Genomic DNA, 26330 nt, shown 5'->3' on the forward strand with positions numbered 1-26330 from the left:
CCCAAAACAAAGAAGAGAAGCATTGATGGACCCCCACCAATGTTACCAACTTACAATGCTGGACAACGGGTAGGGCCACCACAAAGCAAAAAGTCAGATGCCGATACTGCAGCCAATACTAAGCTTGCCAGAGAGAAAAACCTTCTTTGGGTCCTAGCACGCATGTCACAACAAGAAGAACAGTCAGTCAGCAGCTGGACAGGCTTCAACATCCTGACTCGAGGAGAGATGACGGTCATCCCCGACAATATAGGCTATCTGCCTACCATCAATGCTCCAGTGACACAAATGTCTACTGTCAACGAGGTGCTTAACCAGTCACTGAGCATCATGCAGTGCTTAGGCCTGAGGAAGATTGTCTGTGTCTTTGACCAAGCTCTGTATGCGAAGGCTGTCGAGATCACATGGAAACACCATGACAAGTTCCATGATATAATCGTTAGGCTTGGGGTATTCCACACCATCTGCACACTGCTGGCAATAATAGGAAAGCGTTTCCAAGATGCTGGACTCAAAGACCTCTGCATTGAGTCTGGCATGATTGCAGAAGGCTCAATTGCTGGTGTTATGGATGGCCGCAAGTACAACAGGGCAGTGCGACTACACAAGCTCCTGTATGAGGCTCTCATGCGACTGACCTTGAATGGTTTCCTGTCCTGGTTGGAAGAAACTCACAGGAATGACATGGTTCACCTGAATGAGACACTGAAGACCATTGACAGCCTTGGGAAAGAAGTCTCACAACATGCTTTGAAGGAGGTCCTCGAGAACAGCTCTTGTACACGCATCATGGATCTATTTGAAGTCTACCGTGAGTTCCTTAGAGGTGGAAACGGCAGCCTCTCGAACTTCTGGATGTCCTATTTGGACATGGTTGAAATCTTGTTGGGGCTCATCCGAGCATCCAGAGAGGGAGACTGGATGCTACACTTGGCTAGTATTCGAGCAATGATCCCATGGTGCTTTGCTTATGACAGGATGAATTATGCACGCTACCTCCCCTACTACTACGCCCAGATGTCTGAGCTGCCCATCACACACCCAGATGTGTACACAGAATTCATGGAAGGAGGCTTCTCAGTCCAACTGGGCTCCTCCAATCCCTTTGGCCGAATCCCTGTTGACCAAGCTATAGAAGAAACGGTGAACAAAGACACCCAAACAGCTGGAGGGACAAAGGGATTCAGCTTGAAGCCAGGAGCTGTGACCAAATATTATCTCACAGCTGAGTATAGAAGCATGTACCTCAGACAGCTGAGAGACTTGACAGGTCAAGGCAGGTGCAAATGGTCTCATCCAGATCTACAGAGTCCAAGGATCAAGAGAGATGAAGCAGATGTCCAGTCTCTCATGGACCTTATGGAGAATAACTGGCTCAATCCTATGTCCCCTGATGAGATTGATTTGGTTAGCCTCTCCACTGGCAACATGGCTCCACCTGATGTGACCATAGATCTCTTGAGAGCTCTTGAGAAAGGAGAAGAGGCCTACCAAGCATTCCAGCAAACAAGGTTAGATGCAGACCCACCACCTGTGAAATTCCACGACAAGATGACCAAGTAAAGTCTGAAAAAATCTCCAATGTCAGCACAAAACAAGCTCATGGAAAGAAAGCACAGGATGTGGTTCTGAAGGCAGATAGAAACCTTTTTAGTCACATGATCCTGGTGGCTGAAAGCAGGAAGGTGAATCTGAAGGATGTCCTTGCCTACCCATTGGGCCCACTACCATGGGCCCTGGCAAATGCTGATGGGTCCTTACGAAAAACAAACAAGGCTGCACTTGCCAGAGAGCTTGAAAAGAATGTATCTCCTGCAGAAGACATCCCAATCCCATCTACTTCCATCATTGATGGGATGAGCCTGGTCCAAAAAATGAATGGCAACAACAAAACCTTTGCACAGGTGGCAGAGTCAGCCTTGACCCAGGTCCTCCATGAGGGAGCACAGAGTGGGAGGATTGATGTTGTTTTTGATGTCTATCACCAGACTTCGATCAAAGATGCTGAACGACTGAACCGGGGTGGAGACATCACTCTCCAGTACAAGAATCTTGCAGGGGGACACCACGTCCAGCAGTGGAGAAAATTTCTGTGCAGTTCCTCCAACAAGACCAGTCTCATCAAGTTTCTGGTGGAAGAGTGGAAACTCCCACGATACAGAGCTATGCTGCATGGCAAGGTGTTGTACATGACCTGTGAGGAAACCTGCTACAAGTTGACAGAAGATGGGTGTGAGGAAGCAGCAGAACTGCACTCCACACATGAAGAAGCTGACACCCGTCTGCTCCTGCAAATGCGGGCTCAAAGTCAGTTATCATCACAGCTGAGGACACTGATGTCATGGTGCTTTGTCTTGGCTTCCAGAAGGACATCACCTGTCCCATCTACCAGAAGTGTGGGACTCAGAACCGCACATGGTTTGTCGACATCACCAAACCAGCAAGTTCACTTGGAGACAGCATCTGTGACAGCCTAATTGGCTTACATGCCTTTACAGGCTGCGACACTGTCAGTGCATTCGCTGGTCGAGGGAAGCTGAATGCCCTGAAGATAGTGAGAAAGCACACTTCCTGCCAAGAGACTTTTAGTCAACTGGGACAGACATGGAATGTGAGTGATGAGCTGTTCCAGAAAATTGAGCAGTTCACCTGTCGGATGTATGTTGCTAATAGCAGCACTGCTGAGGTGAACAAACTGCGTTACCAGCTCTTCTGCACCAAAAGGGGAGAAGTTGAGTCCAGCCAGCCGCCACCATGTAGAGACTGTCTCTTTATGCATGTTCAACGAGCCAACTATCAGGCAGCAATATGGAAGTGCTGTCTGCAGGCTAACCCTGTGGTGCCAAGCCCTACTGAGTATGGATGGACAGACGATGAAGGCAAGCTGGCCATTTACTGGATGCGCTCCCCACCTGCACCAGATGTGGTCTTGGAAATGCTAACATGCAAGTGTGTGCATTCATGCAAAATGCCAAGCTGCATGTGCCTGTCAAATGGACTTCCATGCACAGACATGTGCAGGTTACAGACCTGCAGTAACCAAAAACAGCAGGATGGTCCAGAACTGGACTTTGAACTTGGAGAGTCAGATGATGAGAGAAACGAGCAGTTTGATGAATGACAGTGTGATGATTCTGATGGTATTACTGTGGTAGTAGTCTATTGATGCACAGGATGTTGATTCTGGACTTGGTTACCCAGAGCTTGATAACAATAATGTAACCATATTCACATATACCCATTACCCTACCCATTACCATTACATATACCCACTAATGATATGGGATTACATGTATTATTGACTAAGTATATGTAAATGTCAATGTTGTTTAAAATATTAAAATAGTTCATTACCTCACTATGGTATTCCTTTTTATCATGTATTTTGATTGTGTATTTAAACAAATGTATAGAGACCAGTTTGTGACCTAACTGGCTTTGGTCTAGTTCTCATTTAAGGCTCCCAATCACCTCACACAATGAAATAGTATGGGTATATTATACATTTTCTGAATCTTTACAGTCCTGTGAGTATTCCAGTTTTTGTGTTTTGTGTCCCTGATATTCCTAGATGCCACAGGGCTAAAAGAAAGTATATAGTTTAGGCGAAAGTTGCAGAAAGATGTGTGTTATTGACGGGTTGAAGAGCTCAAGTGACCTCTATATTTGTGAGAAATATCCACAACAGGGCTTGAATGAAAGCTAAGAAGGTCCCCTTTAAAATGATACCAAAGACAATATTATAGAACATTGAAAAATGTCCTGACCATGAGGCTAAACCAGGATATGCACCAGCGTCTAAAATGCAATTTAGTTTAGCGGGTGGTTAACTTCATGAGCTGATAACTGTGATACAGCTGCCACTCGGGAATGGTTATCATACCAAAATATCATCTACAGACATGGATCCTTTCAAAAATTATAAGTAAGTTTTGCCACCTTGAGTGTACCGAAATATCGTCTGGCCCATGGACTAAGATGTCTCAGCTTCGAGGCGGGTTGGTCATGATAGTCCTTCTGCTTTTGTTGTTTGTCCCCCACCACTCGAGCGAGGTCTGGCTTCAGCAGGCTGAACCTGGTCCTAGGCTGACGTTTGAGGAACAGTTCTGCTGGTGTACAACCTGTAACGCTGTGTGGTGTGGTCCTGTATGACAACAGGAAGTTGGCGAGCCTGTGTTTTACTGTAATAGTGACGTTTTGTTTCTTCTCATCGAGCAGCTGTTTCAGAAGTGAAGCTTTCACCGTCTGGACTGCTCTCTCTGCGGCACCATTAGAAGCAGGATGGTAAGCTGGCACCAAGGTCTGCTTAACGCCGTTGCTTTTCAGGAATGTTTTGTACTCCAGCGAGGTGAATTGTGGACCGTTGTCCGAGACGATCTCCTCAGGAAGACCGTAGGACGAAAAGATGCTCCGCAGCACTTCGATCGTTTTGGCGACGGTAGTTGTTGCCATGGGGATCACCTCAAGCCATTTTAAATGACTGTCTACTAACACTAGGAAGTGTTGCTGATCCTTCTCTGCAAAGTCAATATGTAGCCTCTGCCACACTCTCGTAGGCCACTGCCAGCAGTGTAGTGGTGCTACTGCTGGTAGTTTCCTCACACTCTGACAAGCATCACATTGCTGCACTGCACGTTCGATATCACTGTCCAACTGAGGCCACCATAAATAGCCCCTCGCCAAACTTTTCACCCTGCACCCTTCCGGGGTGCCCTTGGTGTAGGTCGTACAGTAGTCGTTCTCTGTGTGCTGGTGGGATGATAATTTGAATTCCCCACAGAATGCATCCTTGTTCCACAGACAGTTCATTCCTTCGGTTGAAGTACGGTTTCAGTGTGTCATCGTTGATGTAACTCGGCCATCCAGACCGGGTCAGTTCCAGTACCTTGCATAGGACTGGGTCCTTGAGAGTGCTTTGTGCAATCTCTGTAGCCTGCACGGGTAGCTCATCTACTAATGAGAAATAAAAAATGCTGTGCTCCTCCGCTGTTTTGTCCCTTTCTTTCCCCGGCAGTCTAGATAACGCATCCGCATTTGCATTGTCCGCTGACGTTCTGTACTCTATACTGTAGTCATAAGCCATAAGCCTCAGTGCCCATCTCTGGATACGCAAAGCGGCTAGTGTAGGGATTTCTGACTTGGGTCCTAAGATGGCAAGGAGGGGTTTGTGGTCAGTTATTAAACTGAATTTGCGGCCATAGAGATATTTATGAAATTTGGTCACGCCAAATATTATGGCCAACGCCTCCTTCTCTATCTGACTATATTTACTCTCTGCCTCTGTCAACGTACGTGACACAAAGGCGATTGGTTTCTCGTCCCCATTTTCCATTATGTGTGACATTACCGCACCTATCCCATAAGGGGATGCGTCACAAGCTAATCTCAGTGGTTTCTGCGTGTCGTAGTGTACTACTACTGAGTTTTTCACTAACTGTTCTTTGGCAGCCTTGAATGCTGCTGCACACTCTGGTGTCCATTTCCATTCGACTTCCTTCTTCAGGAGTTGGTGTAGTGGCTGCAATACGGTCGACAGATCTTTCATGAAACGGCCATAATAGTTTAACAGTCCTAGGAATGACCGTAGCTCTGTGACGTTTGTGGGCTGGGGTGCATTTACGATGGCGGCAACCTTTGTCTCAGTGGGGTGAAGTCCCTCTTTATCTATCAGATGCCCCAGGTACTCTACTTTCTCCTGCATGAAGTCACATTTTGCTCTTTTCACTCTTACCCCGTAGCTCTCCAGTCGACTCAAAACCTCATCTAGGTTCCTCAGGTGCTCCTCTCTTGTTCTGCCTGTGACTAGTATGTCATTGAGGAAGCAGGTCACATGCTCTAAGCCTTGTAGTATCTGGTCCATCACATTCTGGAACATAGAAGGTGCACTCGACACTCCATATGAAAGTCTGTGATAAACATACAGTCCTTTGTGGGTATTTATTGTTAAATACTTCTCTGAGTCCTTCTCTAACTCAAGCTGTTGGTAGGCATGTGAGAGATCTAATTTGCTAAAGAGAGTGCCCCCGGCCAGTGTGGCGAAGAGATCCTCGGCGTTCGGTAGTGGATAGGTCTCCTCTTCCACACTCTGATTAACCGTGACTTTATAGTCTCCACAGATACGAATTGACTTGTCTGATTTGGGTACAACTACTATCGGGGCAGCCCACTGACTATGGTCTATCTTTGAGATAATACCAGCTCTTTCCAGCCTATCTAGCTCTTTTTCAACTGTCTTTTAGTGCGTATGGCACTGGTCTTGCCTTTCTGAAGACAGGTTTTGTATCTGGCTTCACTTTGATATTTGCCTTAAATTCACGAATAGTGCCAGGCTCCTCAGCAAATACTGTTTTGTGTCTCTGTAACACTGCCTCTACATCTGTGTTATCACTGCCCCCTGCTGGTGTAACTGAGAATATGCTTTCCCAGTCTAGTTTAAAATTGGCCAGCCAGTTACGGCCAAATAGGGCTGGTCTGTCACCTTTCACAATCACAAGAGGTAAATCTCCACTCTGGTTGTCATATTTCGCATTGACAGTCACTTGGCCCATCAAGGGAATGTTCTCACCGGAAAAGGTTGACAGACGCACTTTACTTTCTTTCAGTGGCAGGTGTGAGAGATGTTCCTTGTACACTATCTCAGATACCAGGGTTACGGCAGCTCCTGTGTCAAGCTGCATGTCTACAGGGTTTCCTTCTAACTTAATACTGACCTTAATGTCCTTTTTTCCATTACCAACTGTATTCGTGGAGTACACTGTATTCATCGGATACGCACCAAACACTAGCCTTGACAACAGTGGTTCTCGCCCCAATCTACAATTCTTTGGTCATCTTTGAAAATGGATATGACTGGCAATTGACACAGCCATGACCACTAGCTAGATCAGGCCATGCTAAGAGGAAAGGCTTTTGTAGAGGTAAGCGCGCGAATTTTTTTTTTTTGGTAAGCGCGCGAAATGAATTTGCAAGTTGGAAGCTGCGTAGTGATGACGTTTTAGTCATGCGACCGTGTAGTTCGTTTATAGACCAACCTTAGCTTTATTCTTCATAAAAGTGGTGTTCATTTATGAAAATGATCTTGTTTAACAAAACGTGTGAGTACCATAAATTTTGTTTACCACAGATTTTATTTTCTGCCGAAATCCAAAATCCAATGGAAAAATCCCATAGGCTTTTGTCGAGAGAACTAGGGTGAAGCTAACTTCCGGGTTGGCCTACAAATACGTCATCTCAGGGCCCGGGTAGCGTAGCGGTCTATACGCCTATTTCACGCCGCGGCCATCTTGGATTAAAAAAACCAAGCGGTGGGAATTTAACCACGCCCCCTTCTTACTTCATTGAAAACACTGCTGGAAGCAACATGTCGTACTGCTGTGTACCATCCTAAATTCAACTGACACATTAAGATGCCATATGGCTAAATGTTTGCTCCTCCTGCTATTATTGCAACAGACATTATGTACATGTAGGCCTACTGTATGCATTGAGCTGCAGAGGTTGCATGTACATTTAACGTTACTGTATGGATTGAGCTGCAGAGGTTGCACCATGTACAGCCAGTTAAATAATATTGGGGTGACCAGTTTCACTGTGACTAAAACATTAGAAGGGAGACAGAAGTTTGACGTTGAAAAATGTTTGCTCCTGTTTGTAGTCGCATTGGTGACTTAATAGCGGGAGAAGATGAAGAGGAACATGAAGAGGAACATGAGGGAGATAGGTGAGTTGTTACTGTCAGTACAATACAATTTTTCAAACATGTAGATTACTGCATTGTATAATATATATATATATATATATATATATATATATATATATATTCACTAATCTTTCAATAGTGGATAGCTCTGTTCTGACACATCATCTTGATAACAGGAAAATGTGTGGATTTATATTGCTTCCCACATGTATGACATATCCTCATGTGTCCAGTGAGGTTTGGGTGACTCTACCTGATCATGACGACGACGTGAAGCCCCTTTCTGTGGAAGACCAGCTTGACGCAGTAAAGAAACGCATTGCTTTCCTGGAGGACGAAAATAAAAAGCTGAAAAGTGAGCGTTTTGGTCTAGAACGCTTCCAGTGTGCACCCAATCTGATCAGGTTTTACACTGGTTTTAAGGATTACCACACCCTCAAAGCACTCTTCCTAGCTTTACAGCCTACTGCAGAGTCCATGGTGCGATGGACTCAAATGCAAAGGAACAGCCATAACCTAGAACACATTTCTGTATCTGGCTTCCATGCAGAGCATTTATCGCTGATTGATCAGTTTTTCCTGTTCTTGTGCCGTGTGAGGCAGGGCTTTTTTGCTCTGGATTTATCTGTACGATTCAATGTGTCGCCGGCCACAGTCAGCAGGAACTGTAAGACGTGGGCCAACTATTTGCTCTTTATGTTAGGGACCCTCCCAATATGGCCTAGTAGAGCAGCAGTAGACGAGCTAATGCCACCAGTATTCAGGGAATTCTACCCAAACACAAGAGCGATACTAGACTGCACAGAGATCCGCATCGAGACAGCTAGCTGGAAGGTTTTGAACACCATGACATACTCCCATTATAAAAGTAACACTACACTGAAATCCCTAATTGGGATCACTCCCTCAGGGTCAGGTAGCCTGGTAAGTAATCTATACACAGGATGTATTTCTGATAAGGAGATAACTAAGAGGTCAGGTGTTCTGGACCTCTTAGAGTCAGGTGATGAGGTCATGGCCGATAAGGGCTTCCATATCAAAGACCTGCTTGATGAAATAGATGTAAAACTTGTCATCCCTGCATTTTTAGGCCCAAGTGGACAGTTTAGCTGTGATGAGCTCACAGACGCACAGAGTATTGCTTGCTTGAGAATACACGTCGAACGGTCAATAAGACGCATAAAGGAGTACCACATTTTTGATGGAGTCATACCCCTTTCACTAAGAACAGTCAACCAACTGTGGACTGTGTGTGCTCTCCTAACAAATTTTCAGGGACCACTGTTTTAAACCTTCGTTAAATTCAGCTGACAAGAAAATAGTGCACAGAAACCTTAGATAGATTGAAACATATTTAACTTCATTTCAGTACAGTCCCATTTTTTAGCCCACACCTTGAGATGAGCAATCACTATCTTAGTTTAGTAAACAATTGATGATTTGAGTTTGTAGCGAGTTCCAGTTTATTGCTACAACAGAATGACAATTGACCGAACATATTGTAGTTTAAAATGAACCAACAGTTTTGTTAAAGTTAAAGGACAAAGAATGAAAATATTGTAGATGGGACAATCTAATGTATAAATATTGAATGTACAGTATAAAAATGAAATGTATCTTATTTTTTATTTTATTGTGATTAAACAGCTTCTTTGAATACAGCCCTGTGTGTGTGTCTCTCCTCACTGGCACAGGAGAGGCAGAAAGTACTCGAAGAAGAAAAGATCCAGCTTAGTTTTCATATTGTGGTAAATGAGGGTAGGTGCTCGAGGTTGGTAGTCCAAACCATGTTTGCTGCTGGCCCCGGCTGCATTTATTTCCGATTGAGTAAGAAGGGGGCGTGGCTAAATTCCCTCCACTTGTTTTTTTTTTAATCCAAGATGGCCGCGGCGTGAAATGGGCGTATTCCGTTGCCTACCAACACGGCACGGGGTCGGTGGTTCGAATCCCCGTTACCTCTGGCTTGGTTGAGCGTCTCTACAGACACATTGGCATTGTCTGCGGGTGGGAAGCCGGATGTGAAGAATAGTGTTATTGGCCAAGTACAACTGGGGAAGGGAAAAAATGTATCAGCCTTCAAACTTTCAGAAAGTAACTCAGAGGAAGTGGGAAAACGGCATAATAATAATAATTTAACGTACACGAATAAGTAGACACTTTAGCCTTTAGCTAACGGATCGGACCCTTTAGTCGGAAGGAAGAAATTACCTTGTTCTTCAGAATTAACTAAGCCAATATTCTCCTCATAAAACAATTAATAAGACAACCGATGAAAAGCAGTATTTCTTTTTTCAAAAATGTTTCAAAGATAAATCAGATGGAAAGAGATTTTTTTTGGATAACTTTGTTCCGGTAAATTCCTCTGAATAAATAATAGCCACTTTGACTTCGATTATTGCCAGGGGCCCAGTATTATGTAGGATAGTCGTTTTTGAGCCAGGGAACGATTCTGATTCACCGAGTCCAGCCGGGTTTTCTGGAGCACTCAGGCTACCTTCAAAGTGCGTCATTTGTAAGACTACGTCAGTCTTGATTTAATCACACTGGCCTATAGCAGTTCACGTTTCAAGTAAGCCTCATACCACGTGATCACTGCTGCCATTTGATGTGACTGCGCGCTGTTACTATGGCAGAAGCACTGGCAAGCGGAAAGTAACATTTTGTAGTTAATTTGTTATACTTTGACTAATCGTAGCTATAGATTTTTTCGTAACTCCTTTGTGCAGTCATGCGGCGAAGTAAGGTGGAAGTGGATCGCTATATTTCTTCAGTGCAGAGTTCATCTCCTTCACTCAGAGAGGTAAAATGAGCCGGTGGCTCTTAGCATTAGCCTTTTCTGCCACCATGTCGAGATCAACATGTGCCAGCCTCAGTCTGGTAGAGCTGAAGGAACCCTGTCAACAATATGTCAACATGACATGTAGTTAATGGTCAACTAATACGCTTGTATTTTACGATGCTTGAAGTATTTATCAGTACGATCTCCGTTGGCTCCGATCTACCCACGGCTAGCGATATTTGCTAGCTAGCCGGTATGATGACGATTGCCCGTCTTCCCTATGCTAGTAAATGCGCGGCAATTGCATTTAAGCAAGCGCATCCAGCCTGGTTTGGTTAACGTTGCTAGCTGATTCACAGCTACTCAGCTAGTCCACTGTTACAGTTTACCGTTTCTGAGTTTGCTTGTAACACCATAAGCTCGCACTGGAACATCATTCTACCGATTTAGGCTTGTCCGCAAATTAATGAATAGTTAACGTAAAATAAGTTAACGTTATGTTTCTACAGCCCTTTGATGACCCCCTAAATGGCTTTTACGACAAATAATTTCTTTTTCCCGTAGAAGCCAATAAAGGGGTTCCTGTTCGCCAAACTGTATTTTGAGGCAAAAGAATATGAACTTGCTAAAAGGTAAGCACGGTTTTTTGATCATTGTTGACATTCTAATGACATGTCATCGAAGTCACTCTCGTCATAAAATTTGCTCAGAAATACTTATTTTTAACTTCTTATTTACAGACATGTATCTGAGTATCTCAAAGTCCAGGAGAGAGATCCTAAAGCCCACAAATTCCTTGGCAAGCTCTATGAGAGAGAAGGAGAAATCAACAAGGCAATAGGATGCTATAAGGTATGACAAGAGTGTGCCTAGAAGCTGTGTAGTTTTAAGTTTTCACACAAAACAGAGAATATTGACACCCCTATTTATTTCTATGTTTCTCTGTCTGCAGCGGTCAGTGGATTTGAACCCAGCCCAGAGGGATTTAGTGTTGAAGGTGGCTGAGCTGCTGTGCAGTAAAGAGGAATGTGACAGTAGGGCTGATTTCTGGGTGGAAAAGGCTGCCAAACTGCTCCCTGGCAACCCAGCTGTCTTCAACCTCAAGGTTTGCAGAATAATCTCCAACGTAAAACCTCAGATTTCCATAAACATCTCTTTACTTTTAGGTCACATCATGCCTCTATTCTTTGCCCGCAAAGGGTTAGTACACATACAGGATAATTGATGTGATTTTAGACATAGTTTTCCCTTCATGAGTATAGGAGAAGCAGTCCCGAATTAAGGCTGCTTGGAACTCCTTATTTTCCCAGATTATCCTGTAGTAGGACGAAATAGCAGAATTTTTCTAGAGATGCACCAATCTTACGGAAGAGCTGCACTTTTTTTCAGTTCTGATACCTGAATTTGGATATCTGTCTATACCGATAATGACCGATACCAGTGCTCTTTTTTCTTGAATATTATCGTCATTATTATCATCATTATTATAGTTGTTATGTGTAAGGTTATATGAGGCTGTAGTAAACCATACAGCAATCTTATTAAAAGAGCAAAAAAATGAAAAAGTGCATTAAATTTAAATGTACTCCAAAGCAATTTATTTAAACTCGTTTAATATGCTTAACATATAAACAGGTGTAGGAGTAAAAATTGCTATAGCAACTCCTTTAAATAGTCAAACTGTGCTTGTTCTCCTCTCCAAATTATCCAAAATAATTTAAAAGAATTTACAAAAGACCTATCCTGTCGTCATTTTACATTAAAATGCCAGAAAGATTTGTTTATTTATTTATTTTGTGGTTGGTGAAGGATATAAAAAAACATTAACTAAGTGGCGATCTGTAAAACCAACTAGAAATATGTTACTCCTGACCAAAGTTAAGGTCTGGTGATATACAGCCTGGCGGCACTGACCCTGTTCCCTGAAACCTTCACCTATGTGTATCGTCTGGTGTTTGAATTTTTTATTCTCCAAGCATCAGTTAAATCAAATTGTGACAATAACTTGGATAAAATGATGGAAGATTTTAAATATGGTTCTTCACTTATGTCCCGTGTGAAATCTGTAGTGCAGTTCCAAACCCCACCCATGTGTGTGTTCCCTAAAGAAGAATTATATCTAAATATTTCTGAGTGCAAAAATCAAAAAGTACCACTCATCTGTCCATCTCTCCCTCCATCAATGTTTAAAGACCCGAAACATAAAGTCTGTATGGGGAAAAGAAAGATGAAAATCAGAAAAACAAACATGGGACGGATAGAAATGTTTTTTCTTTTAGTGTCCTTCCTTTTCTTGTGAACAGGTGATTTTTTTCTTAAGATGATGACGTGCTTTCTGAAACGATAACACTTTTTCATCTTATAAATCAAATCCTACTAGCTTTTGCAGTGCTGTGACAGTTTTGAGACATTTTCTTGTGTCCGGATAATAATCAGTTACTTTGACAGACTTGCCAAAAGTTTCACCCAAAAAACAGTGATTTCCTCCGAAGTATACAGTTCACTTGTATGTCATTGCTGTGCCGTATGAGTCAGAATCGTACCCAATTTCATCGTCATCTTCCTTCTCCTGGCTCTGCGTGACAGGCGGGTCCACTGACTCCGCCCCCTCCTTAGGCTTGGCTGCTGTAGCTACCAGGGAGGTTACACACGCAGCAGCGCCACTATCTCCACTCACACTGGGTCCCTCTGATATAATTACTACGTCATCTATGGCCATGTTTCTCTGAATTACTATTACTATGTAGTTTTGGATACTCCGGGTTTACAGTTTTTGGGGTTAGATAGATAGTTTGGTACAAAGAGTAAAAACTCTGCAGCACAGTACATACATGGAAAACAGCAGACACTCCACATATTATCACGAAACAATACAGTGATACAGAACATATTACACACAACCACATAAAATAGGTGAATGGTACGTATGCATACGCATACATATGCCAGTAGTGTGTGAGGACTCGACTTGGAGGAATTTAGAGTCCTGAAAGCTAGAGGGGGGAAAAGTTTCGTCTTAGTATACAGTGACTTGTAGTGCCTCCCTGAGGGAAGGAGCTGGAAGATGTGATAAGCTGGATGTGAGGGGTCGGAGATGATCTTCTTTGCTTGCAGTGAATATGTAGAGATTCTGAGTAGCGTGGGTTGCCTATGACTTTGAATGCCCTGTTGACAATCTGCTGTAGTTTTTTTCTGTGTTTGATTGTCCGTGCTGCCATACAGTACTGTAATAGAAAAAAGCCAGAAAGGCACTTTATTTTGTCATTTTATTGTTACAACAACAAATTGTATTCTTAAGAGTGAATTTGTCTCCTGCATTTAACCTATCCTATTGTATAGGAAGAGAAGGCAGCTGCGCCGCCCGGGGACCAACTCCAGTTCTTATTTCCATTGGCTTGGTCAGGTCTTCTGTGTGTTTTATTTTCACAGAACTCTCCATAGATATAAAGTTGGGTGGTCTAAAGTAAGAAAAGCCATGGAGAGAGAACACAGCCTTGAGGAGTTCCTGTACTGAGGGTATGAGGTTAGGTTTTTAACCTTCACCCTCTGGTCTGTTCCTCAGGAAGCTCTGAATCCAGTGGCATATGGCTGGGTCAGTGTTCATGTCCAAGAGTATGGTTAAGAGTTTGAGTGGGTTGATGGAGTTAAAGGCAGAAATAAAGTCTATGAACAGGATGTGTGTGTAGTTATTTGGTTATTCCAGGTGTTGCAGGGCGTGGTGGAGGGTTATGCTGACTGCATCCTCAACAGATCGGTTGGCTTGATAGGCAATTGATATGGGTCCGTCTTTGAGGAAGTGCAGGATTTCAAATATGACTGAATGATGTGGTCAAATGCTTTCGTTGCCACAGATGTTAGGGTAACTGGTTTGAAGTCATTTAGGCAGGTGAGGCAGGTCTTTGAGGACTTAGGCACAGGAATGATGGTAGAGTTTGAAGTACTGTGGGACTGTACATTGGCTTAGAGAAGTGTTGTTTCCCCACAACCATTGGCCTCGGTACTCCCCCACCTCCTCGCCACCCCCACATGCGCACTTCAGCCACCTGGTCAGTGGCTTCTGCATCCTCTACTTCCTGCTGTCTAAGCAGGCAAAGCGAAGAGCTTGTGTCCCACGTCCCTGCACTCCAAACACTTAATACTACCTAAACTTACATATACCATTTTGGCTATAGGCTTAAAATTGCATTACATATTTATGATTCATAAAAACATCCAACTATGGACTCTGAATTGGTAACGTCAGTTCGATATCCGATGAGTGAATTACGTCAGTATCGGCACCCAATACCAATATTGGATTGGATGGATCCCAACTCTACAATTTTCACTTTCCCAATCTACTTGCAGACCAGTCATGACTGCCCCAGTAATATCAAATGTGGTGGATATTTATGACTAAATGTTTTGTGTGAGTGAATAGTAATGGAATATCGAGCATAAACCCACAAGAGAGCAACATTGACTGACTGGAACTCAGAACAATAAAAGAAAATTGAATCAGTTCATGTAGACACTGTCAACCTGCATGGTTGTTTTAATTTAAAGTCACGTTAGATCACAAGAGGTTCTGTGAGATCCCATGTTCTAGGAGTGTTTTTCTGTTTTGTTTTTTTTAATCTGTTCATTGATTTTTGAATCAGTGTTGCATACAAAACATTGTTGTATATACAAAATGTCCAATTGAATTGGTTTCATACATATATAAACAGAACCTATTATAGTGGGGTATACAAACAGTAGAAAAAAGCAGCAACAAGAACAGTAATCAGTCCCTATTCCTATTAATTCTTACCCAATCTTCATATACCCATTATCCCCGTAACTCCTCCCACCCAATACCACCCACTTGTTACAAGAGAAAAACACCAAATGAAAGGCAAATAGGTACACTCATTATACCTCTTAAAGGTGGTTGGTAGCCACAGTGTTTCATTGCCACCAACTGCTGGTTTTAGGAAATGTTCTTAATGGTGGGGCTCCTGACAACTGAAAGAAATTGGAAATCTTGTCATTGTGTGTGGTCTCCCCTGTTTTCAATATAGGTTGGTATTTGAAAAATCCTCGTGTATTCCCAGCCTAAAACAAATTAAAGTAATTGGCCTCCCAGAGTTAAAATATAAAGATACACATTACACACTGTCGATACATTGTCTAGAACTAGAACAAGTAGTATGTATTGAGACCAGTCTGTTAAAGCTTTGGATGAGCCTGCCTGTTTTTGTGATGACTTGAGATTGTAGATACAACTATTTGAAAATAGTGTGGTCTCCCAGGTTTTTAATATTGGTTGGGATTTTTGAAAGTCCTCTGGTGTTCGCACCCTCAAATTCAGAATCATATTTATTGGTCATGTAGGTTTGCACATACATGGACTTTGACTCCGGTGTTGGGGCTCTCTTGGTATTCTTAACCTAGAATAACAACACGGCAACACAACAATCTTCAGCTTTATACAAAAGGATTGACTTATATAGGCGAAATAAGAGGTGATAAGTGCACTGTTGCAGAGAATTTATCAGAGATGCTGAAATAGATTTTAGAAGGTTACTTGCATACATGCCTGAGGTAAATGGACATGACAGAGCATACCAGTAACAGTATATACAAAATGGCTGGATTTATTTGACAGTGTTGAGCATACATTTGAATGACAGCCCGGGGAAAAAACTTTTTATATCTGGTTGTTTTGGGGTACAGTGCTCTACAGTGTGCCTGCCAGAGGGGAGGAGTTGGAACAGGTTGTGACCAGGGTGTGATGGGTCTGCAGTGATGTTGCCTGCCCATTTCCTGAGTCTGGAGGTGTATAAGTCCTCAATGTAGAGCAGGTGGGCATCAGTTATTTTCTCTGCAAACATAACTTTCTGTTGTAGTCTCTCCCTGTCCTGTTTGGTGGCCGAACCAAACTAGACAGTGATGGATGTGCAGAGGACAGACTGGATTATTGCAGTGTAGAACCGAATCAGCAGTTCCTGAGACAGATTGAATTTCTTGAGCTGGCGGAAAAAGTACATCCTCTGCTTGGCCTTTTTGATGAATGTGTCTATGTTAGATGTCCACCTTAGGTCCTGGGAGATTATGAAACCCAGAAGTCTGTATGTTTTCACTGTAGACACTGCTGTTGAGTATGGTGGTGGTGGGGGGTGAGAAGTGGGACTCCTGAAGTCCACTGTCATCGCCACTGTTTTGAACATGTTCAGCTCCAGGTTGGTTATGGCCACATCAGAGGGCCAGCTGATCAACCTCAATATGCACAATCGTCACCATCCCTTATAAGGCCAATGCTGGTTGTGTCGTCCACAAACTTCAGGAGTTTAACAGATGGGTCACCCGAGGTGCAGTCTTTTGTGTAGAGGGAAAATAGTAGAAGGGAGAGCACAGATCCCTAGGGGGCGCCAGTGCTGATTGTCCGGGCGCTGGATGTGATTTTGCCCAGCCTCACCAGCTGCTTCCTATCTGTCGGGAAGTTTATAATCCACTGGCAGATGGGGGCTATGGTGGCTAGTATATTTACCCGGTGAGTTTGGAGTGGACGATGTCTGGGACAACAGTGTTGAATGCTGAGCTGAATTCCATAAACAGGACCCTTGCGTATGTCCCTGAGGAATCAATGTGTTGGAAGATGTAATAATAATAATGATAGTAATAATAATATTTTTATTTTTATAACACTTTTCAAAAACAATGTTACAAAGTGCTTCACAAAAAAATAAAACCAGAAAAGGCAAAAATAAGAGTAAGAACAAATAAGTAACAGTTAAAATAGAAACAGTATAAATAATAACAAATATGAAACATTTGTAAAAGCTTTTATGAAAAGAAAAGTTTTAAGATGAGATTTAAAAGAAGCTGGGGACTTGGTTTGTCTTAGTTTAGCAGGGAGAGAGTTCCATAGTTTGGGGGCTTTAACAGCAAAAGCCCAATCTCCCTTTGTAACAAACCGAGGCCAGGGAATAGCTAGCAGGGCTCCATCTGCGGGTCTTTGTAGTCGGGGGGGGGGGCATATACCAGAATCAGAATACTTTATTCATCCCCAAGGGGATATTGGGTCAATAAATCACAAGAGATTGATATCAAGTCAATAAATCACAAATGTATGAAGGAGCAAGACCATTTAAAGCCTTAAAAGTGAGCAGTAAAAATTTAAAATCAATTCGAAGTATAACAGGTAGGACAGGCTAGTGTAGGGAGGCAAGCACAGGAGTGATATGGTCATGCCTCCTTGTCCCGGTAATGAGCTGAGCAGCGGCGTTTTGTACCAACTGCATACGGTAGAGGGCGCCTTTGCTGATACCAGAATAAAGTGCATTACAGTAGTCAAGTTAACAACAGATAAAAGCATATACAACTTTTTGCAGATTGGTTATTGAAAAAAATGACCTAATTTTGGAGATTAGCTTGAGCTGAAAAAAGCATGACTGAACAACATGTTTGATTTGATTATCAAAACTGAGGTTAGCATCAATTATTACCCCAAGATTCCTAGCAGCCTGCTTAAGACTACCTGAAAGACCACCGAGATTAGTAAGAAAAGGGCTGATGGAATTTTCAGTACCGAACTGAATGACCTCAGACTTATCATCATTAAATTTGAGATAATTTATAGACATCCACGATTAAATGTCAGCGAGGTAAGTTGTGAGATTTGCTAGGGCGCTAGGATCTGTGGGTTTTAGTGGCATGTGAGTGTCATCAGCATAAAAATGTGTCAGCATAAAAATGATGAGCACATCGTGAATTTGAATGACCTGGCCAAGGGGCAGCATAGAAGTATGGTATAATATATATATATATATATATATATATATATATATAAAATATAGTGCAATCCCATGTTTTCTGCATCATCCACTGACCTATTTACTCGGTAGGCAAACTGCAGGTGGTCAAGCAGGGGGCCTGTGATTTCTTTCTGGTGGGCTAAAACCAGTCTCTCGAAGGATTTCATGACCACAGATGTTAAGGCAATGGGCCTGTAGTCATTTAAGCGTGTGATTTGGGGTTTCTTGGGGACCGGGATGATAGTGGAGCTCTTGAAGCAGGAGGGGACTTTACGCAGCTCCTGTGGTCTGTTGAAGATCAGTGTGAAAATGGGGGCCAGCTGGCCAGCACAGACAGGAAGGTGACACGCCGTCTAGGCCCGGTGCCTTCCTGGTCTTCTGTTTCTGGAAGAACTGGCGCTCATCCTCAACACATCCTGATTGCGGGTGGGGAAGGGAGAGTGGCTGGCAGGGAGTGCAGTTGGTTGTGTATTGTGGCTGGAGAGGGTGAGGGATGTTAAAGTTTGCTTTTCAAACCTACAGTAAAACCTATTCAGGTCGTCAGCCAGTTAATGGTTCCCTGCAGTGTGGGGGGGATGGTCTCCTGTAATTGGTAATGTCCTTCAAACCTCCAGGCTGATGATGGGTCATTGGCAGAAAATATTTTTTTCAACTTGTCAGGGTAGCATCGTTTTGCCGCTCTGATCTCCATTGTGAGTGTATTTCTGGCTTTGTTATACTGGATCCTATCTCCACTCCTGTAGGCTTTGTTTTTGGCCTGTGATTAGCTGTGAACCAGGGTTTATTGTTGTTTAAAAGTACAGAAGGTTTTGGTGGGCGCACACATGTCCTCATAAAAGCTGATGTCAGAAGACACAGTTTCAGTAAGTTCATCCAGGTCTGTAGATGCAGTCTCAAAAACACTCCAGTCAGTGCATTCAAGGTAGGTCTGGAGCTCCAGTTTTGACTCATTGGTCCATTTCCTCACAGTTTTTATCACAGGCTTTGCAGATTTTAGTTTCTGCCTGTAGGTTGGGATAAGATGAATCAGGCAGTGATCAGAGAGGCCCAGGGCTGCACGGGGGACAGAGCGGTAGGCGTGCTTTAATATTGTGTAGCAATGATCCAGTGTTTTTGTCTCTGTTGGGACATTCAACATGCTGCCTGAGGTTTGCTTTGTTAAAATCCCCAAGGATAATGAGTAGGGAGTCTGGGTATTTGCAATTTTTGGATGTTTATAATTTGATCAGCCAGGTGTCTTAACGCCTCTTTAACACAGGCCTGGGGTGGGATATAGACACCGACCAGAATAAAGGATGAAAATTCCCGCGGTGAATTGAGTGGTTTACAGTCAGTGAAAAGGGTCTCTAAGTGAAGGCTGCATGATTTCCTCAACACTATGACATCTGTACACCAACCTTCGTTTATGTAGAAGCATATGCCGCCCCCCTTTTTTTTTACCAATAGCTCTGTTTTGCGGTCTGCCCGGAGCAGTTGGAACTGCGGCAGATGAAGTGTACTGTCCGTGATATGCTCGTTAAGCCAGGTTTCAGTGTGAAACGGCGATAGATCTGGAAAAGTCCAAGTTTTTTCCCGTTTAGGAGTAGCACTACGTCCATCTTGTTGGCCAGAGGGATTGATGGGAGCGCGGTTCTAAATCCCTACTGTTGCAGTTTAACAAGCACTCCGGCTCACTTCCCCCTTCGGTGTCTTCGGCATAGCCCGCACAGGGCTTTGCCAATGAAGAACTCGGCAAGATTTTCATTAAAGTGTTCAGTTGAAGTTGGTAAAAAAGTCTGTTCGGTTTGTCCAGTGGACAGTTGGAGACTTAAAAGTTCTTTCCTGCTGTATGTGATCAGGGAGTGGGCGCTGGAAACTAAACAAATAAACAAAACAGAAAAAGTTCAAGAGAGCACAGAACTGAGGCTTCCGTCCACGGCGCCATCTTGATGACAAAGTGATTGGTCTCTCAAAGTTAAGACATATGAAGATATACCTGTACATTACACATTGCCTAGAGCTTGGCCAAGAAGTAGTATGTGTTGAGACCATTCAGTCAAAGCTGTGGGATGAGGCTGCCTGGTTTTACGATGACTCAAGATTGTAGAGACACTATTTCTTTACTAAACACAATAGATAGATAGTCTTGACTTTGAAATTAGTTTCCCCTAACCCCCCCCCCCCCGGGCTATATTTGCTCTTTTTACATGCCACGTATTAAACCATCAGTTATCTTGATCATAGCTGACCATCTCGTCCCCCCTCTTTGCCTCCCTAGTCATCTTTTTGTGACTTGCTTGCTTTTTGTTGACTACAACTTTTCTTCTGTCCAGGAGCAGTTGCTGAGCCGTCAAGGACAGCAGGGTTGGAACCGCCTCTTTGATCTACTTCAAGCTGAGCTTGTGGTACGACCAGCTGACACCCATGTCAACATAAAATTGGTGCAGCTCTACTTGAAGGATGGCCGACTGGATGAGGCTGTTAAGCACTGCCTTGTTGCTGAGAAAAAGGGTCAAATGCGTCACAGCCTGGACTGGTATACCATGGTGGTACAGACCCTGCAGGTCAGTTTGTACTGGTGTGTAAAGGCAGAAATTTGTACATGTGAGGGGTTAAGACACACTTTCAGACCTCAGCTACAGTTCCCACCCTCCAAATAAGCATAGTTGCGATAAGACATTGTAACTGAGATTCTCTAAGGTGATGAAAAGTGTATCTTAAGGCCTGACATTCAAAGATTATTGTATAGAATAAAATTTGAATATCCCTAGTGACATTTATTTGCGGCAGCGTCAAGGTAATAATGACAGATTGCAGTGCACATGACACATCATAACTGGCGTAGAAACACTTGTTATTTTAGGTATAAAGATAATAGGTATTGAAAAGTGTCAATGAAGAGACGTGGAAAAGAACAGCATCTTTACTGAATGAAAAAAGCCAGAACAGGAAATAATCTAGAACATTTTTAAAAATCATAAATGATTATTTGGTGGATCTTAATGTCTAGATTTTTTTTTAAGAGTTGCTTAAAGTTAACTTAGTGAATGAGTTGTGTAATTTTTACGATTAATTTAGCGAATGAGCCTTTATTTGCACACAGGAAATGATGCTCGCTACGAGGCATGATGAAAATGAACTTTTTTTTCCCCTTAAGCAATGGGCTACATGTATTTTACTGCAACCTGTGCCGCCAACAAGCCATTGCTGAAGAAAGAAAAAAAAACATTTAAAATTCTGCGTTCATTTTTACCGTGCCTGGGAGCGAGTGTCATGTCCTGTGTGCAAGTAAAGGATTCTGTCTTATTCACTGGTATGGAGACAATAGTACCTGTGCTTGTGACAGCAGACCATTTTAGCGTCAGCAGGGGAATTAAATTTGAAATTGTCAGAGGTCTCAATTTATTGTTTACACACTCCAGATCTTAATAAATCAATAGAAAAATCACACAATGTCACTTTGAAGCTATAGACTTTGGAAAAATATACTTTTAGAACAATAGTATAACAAAGTACGCATGATACATAGTATTTTCTCAAGAGGGATTCTGTATCAAGTCTTGATGCACAATGATCAGCCTACTGATGATGACAACAGATTGTAGTGCTGTGTGCCATACTGTATAGTATGAAGTTGGCCATTGACCCCAGGCTATCCTGTGTTTTAGGACCACCTGGCCCAGCCCAGTGTCTCCAAAAATGAGAAGATGTGTCAGCGTTTCCAGCGAGAACTGCTGTTGGCGCATTGTAACCTACTGAGACTTACACTATCCGAGAGTGGCGTGCAGCCCAGCCTCAATGCGCTCAGAAGGTAGTTGAGTATGTTTGCTCTCTCCATGCACTAGTTATATTTGAGCTTTTTCCATGAGTCGAATTTTTTCCTACTTTAAAAATATGTATTCATTCATGCATTCAGCTATCCATCCATTTATTTATTCATTTATAGACTCATGCTTTAAGGATTTCTTTACACTTAATAGGCATTGTCACTTGCTCTTTTTCTTTCTTTTTTTGTTGCCATGGCCGTATTCCTGTCACTAAACCAGTCTGAGCAAAGCCCTTGTGTCCATAACTTACAGATGCTCTGAGAAAGGATAGGGCCAGGCTCAGCAGTCGAAAGGAAATGGCGAAAGTCGAGAGACAATGCTGATCTATCCCTTTATCAGTTACTCCTGTCTTCTTTTTCTGCACAGACAACCTTGCTCAAAACTGCCTACTTTGAGCGAGAGGTCTCAAACGCTCCCAGCATGCACAAGGTGTTCTCCCCCTTCTCATCTCTCCTTTAACCCCCTGCACACTGAGGCTAATGTGGCAAACATCAGTGAACTATTCATTCTCCCATGCTCGGTTTTACCACAGTTCACTAGCTGAGAGATCTCTACTATGTACTGCTTCATCCCACCCTCTGAATCTGACGTTTCCAAACTTCTACTGTCACCCTCTTTCGATATGTGCCCTCAACTCCATTCCCTCACCCCTCCTTCAGTCGATCATCCCTTCTATCCTGTCCTATCTGTCTCACTTGTTTTTGTTTTTTGTTTTTTTGATTTTTCCCCCTTTTTCTCTCGAATTGTATCTGCCCAATTACTCCACTCTTCTGAGCCGTCCACTGCTGATTTGGGGAGGGCTGCAGACTACCACAGGCCTCCTCCAATACATGTGGAGTCGCCAGCCACTTCTTTTCACCTGGCAGTGAGGAGTTTCACCAGGGGGACGTAGAGCGTGGGAGGATCACGCTATCCCCCCCCCCCCCCAGTTCTCCCTCCCTCCCGAACAAGCGCCCCGGCCGACCAGAGGAAGAGCTAGTGCAGCAACCAGGACACATACCCACATCCGGCTTCCCACCCACAGACATGGCCAATTGTGTCTGTAGGGACGCCTGACCAAGTCGGAGGTAACACGGGGATTCGATCCGGCAATCCTGTGTTGATTGGCAACGGAATAGATCGCCACGCCACCCGGACGCCCTCACATTTTTGACTCATCTCTCCTGTCTGGGGTGGTCCCCTCTGACCTCAAGCTTGCTCGAGTCATCCTACAACTGAAATCCTTTTCTTGATCCACACTGGCTCAGAACTATATTGCTGCTCACTTGAAAATGTTTGAACAAGCAGAATATATATAAGCTATCCGCCTTTCTCTCTCAGCATAATTTGTTCGAAATCAGTCTGATTTTAAAAGTGGTCAATTCACCGAAACTGCTCTTCCGGCAGTCAGTAAAGCTCTTCTCAAAGCCAAAATGGCTGGCAAATCCTTTATTCTCATCCTCCTTGATCTATCTGCTGCATTTGATACAGTGACTCACCATGTTCTGCTGTCTACTGTATCGTGCTTGGGCGTCATTGGCCCTTAAATGGTTCAAATCGTACCTGACGGGGAGGTCGTACCAAGTATCCTGGTGGGGTCAGGTGTTTGCTTCTTCCATGTCACAACAGGTGTGCCTCAAAGCTCATTGCCTGGCCCACTCTTCTTTACTCTCTATACTACCTCTCCTGAGTCAATCATGTCCATTCATGGATTTTGCTACCATTCATATGCTGACAACGCCCATCTGTACTCCTTTCCTCCTGATAACATTACTGTATTAGCAAGGGTTACTGACTGTCTCAATGACTCTGCTTGGATGAAGGAACAGCACCTCCAGTTCAGTTAAGTCAAGTCAAGTCAATTTTATTTGTATAGCCCAATAACACAAGTTACAAATTTGCCTCAAGAGGCTTTACAGCAACACAACATCCTGTCCTTAGACCCTCGCAATTATTCCAAAACAGGGCTACTGGTTATCCCTGCTACCTCTACCGTCCCCAGGGACATAGCCATCAGTCTTGGTATGTCAATAATCAAGTCCTCTCATTCCGCAAAAAACCTTGGTGTGACAATTTACAATGCACGATCATTCTCAGACCACATTACTGCTGTCTCCAGCTCTTGTGTCTTTGCTTTATGTAACATCTGCAAGATCAGACAGTACCTGTCACAGCATGCTGCAGATCTCTTGGCCCAGACTCTAGTTCTGTCATGGTTAGACTACTGTAATGCACTAATGGTTGGTCTTCCTGCCTATGCAATCCAAACACTCCAAGGAATCCAAAATGATGCTGCATTATTGGTCTTCAGTCCCAAAATATGCACATATCACTCCTCTGTTTATGTCCTTACACTGGCTTCCAGTTGCTGCTTGCATAGTCGAAAATCTTGTTGGTGTTTAGGGCAGTTCATGGAACTGCACCCAGTTACCCATAATCCTGTATCGGCATGTACCCTCCTCGACCTCTTCGCACTGCCTCTAGTAGGCTTCTATCTGACCCATCTACTAAAATGTCAAGCTCTAGATCCCGACTTTTCTGTCATCTAACCCCAAAATGGTCAAATTTAGGGCTAACAAAGTATAATGTTAAAAGTATCTGTACTTATTACCAAAAACACAACATACTGTATCTAAATTGTAAATTTCTAACTGTATGTACAAGTAGTATTTTAAAAATTATAAACATAAGACAAAAATAAAATAGATAAATAATAAAAATAAACGGCTTGGAAAATGGATGGATAAACATAAGACAATTGCACACACAGCATACATCTTGTAGTTAAATATGGAAGTAAGGTCAGTTACTACCAACATAACACAATTCTGTACTTAGATAAAAAGTTTCTGTACATGAATAAAAACAAGTTTAACAAAACAGTGCAATATAAGAAAAGATGTGCACTGTGCTTCTCTTGTCTCTACTGGAGGTTTTGTGACAGGAACATGAGCCTACCAACAGTGTCTGGTTTCAGGGATGCCCTGTGGCATGTCAAAGTGTTCCCACTGGTGCTAAACACCCTTTCAGAAGGGAAACTTGTGGCGGGACAACGATAATTTTTTGCCAAACAGCTGAGCTTTTGGAACATTGCTTCAGCATGCTCCCGTCATTCCAGTGGATTTTCTTCCCTAACTTAGCAAGCTGTAAGTAAGCAAGCAAGCAAATTTTTATTTATATACTAGCACTTTTAGACAGTTCCACGTTAATGGCCTCTGATTCAGTGGATGTGGAGGATGTTGATGCGCTTTTAAAGAAACTGCCAAGTGTGGTCTTCTTTTTCCTCGTCACCACTGGCTGTTCTGATGGTCACTACAACAAAGTGCATTATATGGGCATTTTCAGTGGTGTAACTGGGAAACTGGGCGTGCTTAACATAGAAATAGATCATAAGATTGTGGTGCTTTTGCAACTTTAGTGTAGATGATTATGATGTTTATTGCAACTTCAGCAATATCTGCTGCCATAGAGCTCTGCTCGCTCACCGGAGCAGCTCCATTCAGTAGTACACTGTTAAGCCTACTGTTACGGCTATCATTTAAAGTATTGTTATAACAGAAATTGGGCGTTTGTATCTCTGTTTGACTGTTGTTAGGTTCAGGTTGTAGCTGACTGAAATCCGGAACTGGAGTTGGTCCCCACATGCTGCACTGGGCTGCCCACTGCTCAGTATAAGAAGGGTTAAATGCACAGGACAAAATTTGCGAGTACTGAGAAGTGACAATAAAGAAATTATAAATAAATATGAATCTCAAATTTTCAATTTGTTAGAGCTAGGGCTGTGCGATATGACGATATATATTGTGTGACTATAGAAAACGTCTGTCGTTTCTTATTAAGCTCTATCGTTTATTTCGTTGTGTCACAAATCACACTCTTCACAGCAATATTTTTCATCATTTGGATGACCCTTTCCGCTCTTTGCACAGCACAGACGCAGGCAGGAAATTTGCATGAAAGCAATACAAACAAACATTGAGGACACTGAACGAAACACAGAACGGGATAATTCTGAACAGGACTCCGACCAGCCAGGATAAAATGAGGAGCTTGTACCTAAAAGGGATTACTTCTATTGTACGGACGTGGTTTGGATATGAAAAGTCTGACACAGGCCAAAAGACCGTACTTTGCAAAACATGCCACATGCTGGTCTCCACAACAGAATCAATCACCACTAGCCTCCTTTACCACCTACGCAAGAATCATGTCAGTCAGTATGGAGGGAGTCTACAGATGAGAGCTGCAAAAGCACAGTCAAGTGCTCAAAGCAAACCCCAGGCTCGCGG

General features: G+C 43.1%; 1 protein-coding gene across 1 annotated transcript in view; it reads left to right on the top strand.

Annotated features, from left to right (window-relative positions):
- The first annotated feature begins 10307 nt into the window (after positions 1-10307).
- Positions 10308-26330, top strand: part of ranbp2 (RAN binding protein 2) — an 83665-nt gene continuing 67642 nt past the window's right edge. The window contains exons 1-6 of the mRNA XM_056290031.1: positions 10308-10499; positions 11043-11110; positions 11219-11330; positions 11431-11583; positions 20569-20799; positions 21904-22046. Of these exons, the coding sequence (XP_056146006.1) occupies positions 10428-10499; positions 11043-11110; positions 11219-11330; positions 11431-11583; positions 20569-20799; positions 21904-22046 (779 nt within the window). The 5' untranslated portion in view covers positions 10308-10427. The remainder of the gene's footprint in view (positions 10500-11042; positions 11111-11218; positions 11331-11430; positions 11584-20568; positions 20800-21903; positions 22047-26330) is intronic.

The sequence above is a fragment of the Lampris incognitus genome, chromosome 11, assembly GCF_029633865.1.
Source record: "Lampris incognitus isolate fLamInc1 chromosome 11, fLamInc1.hap2, whole genome shotgun sequence".
In the NCBI taxonomy this organism is placed as follows: domain Eukaryota; kingdom Metazoa; phylum Chordata; class Actinopteri; order Lampriformes; family Lampridae; genus Lampris; species Lampris incognitus.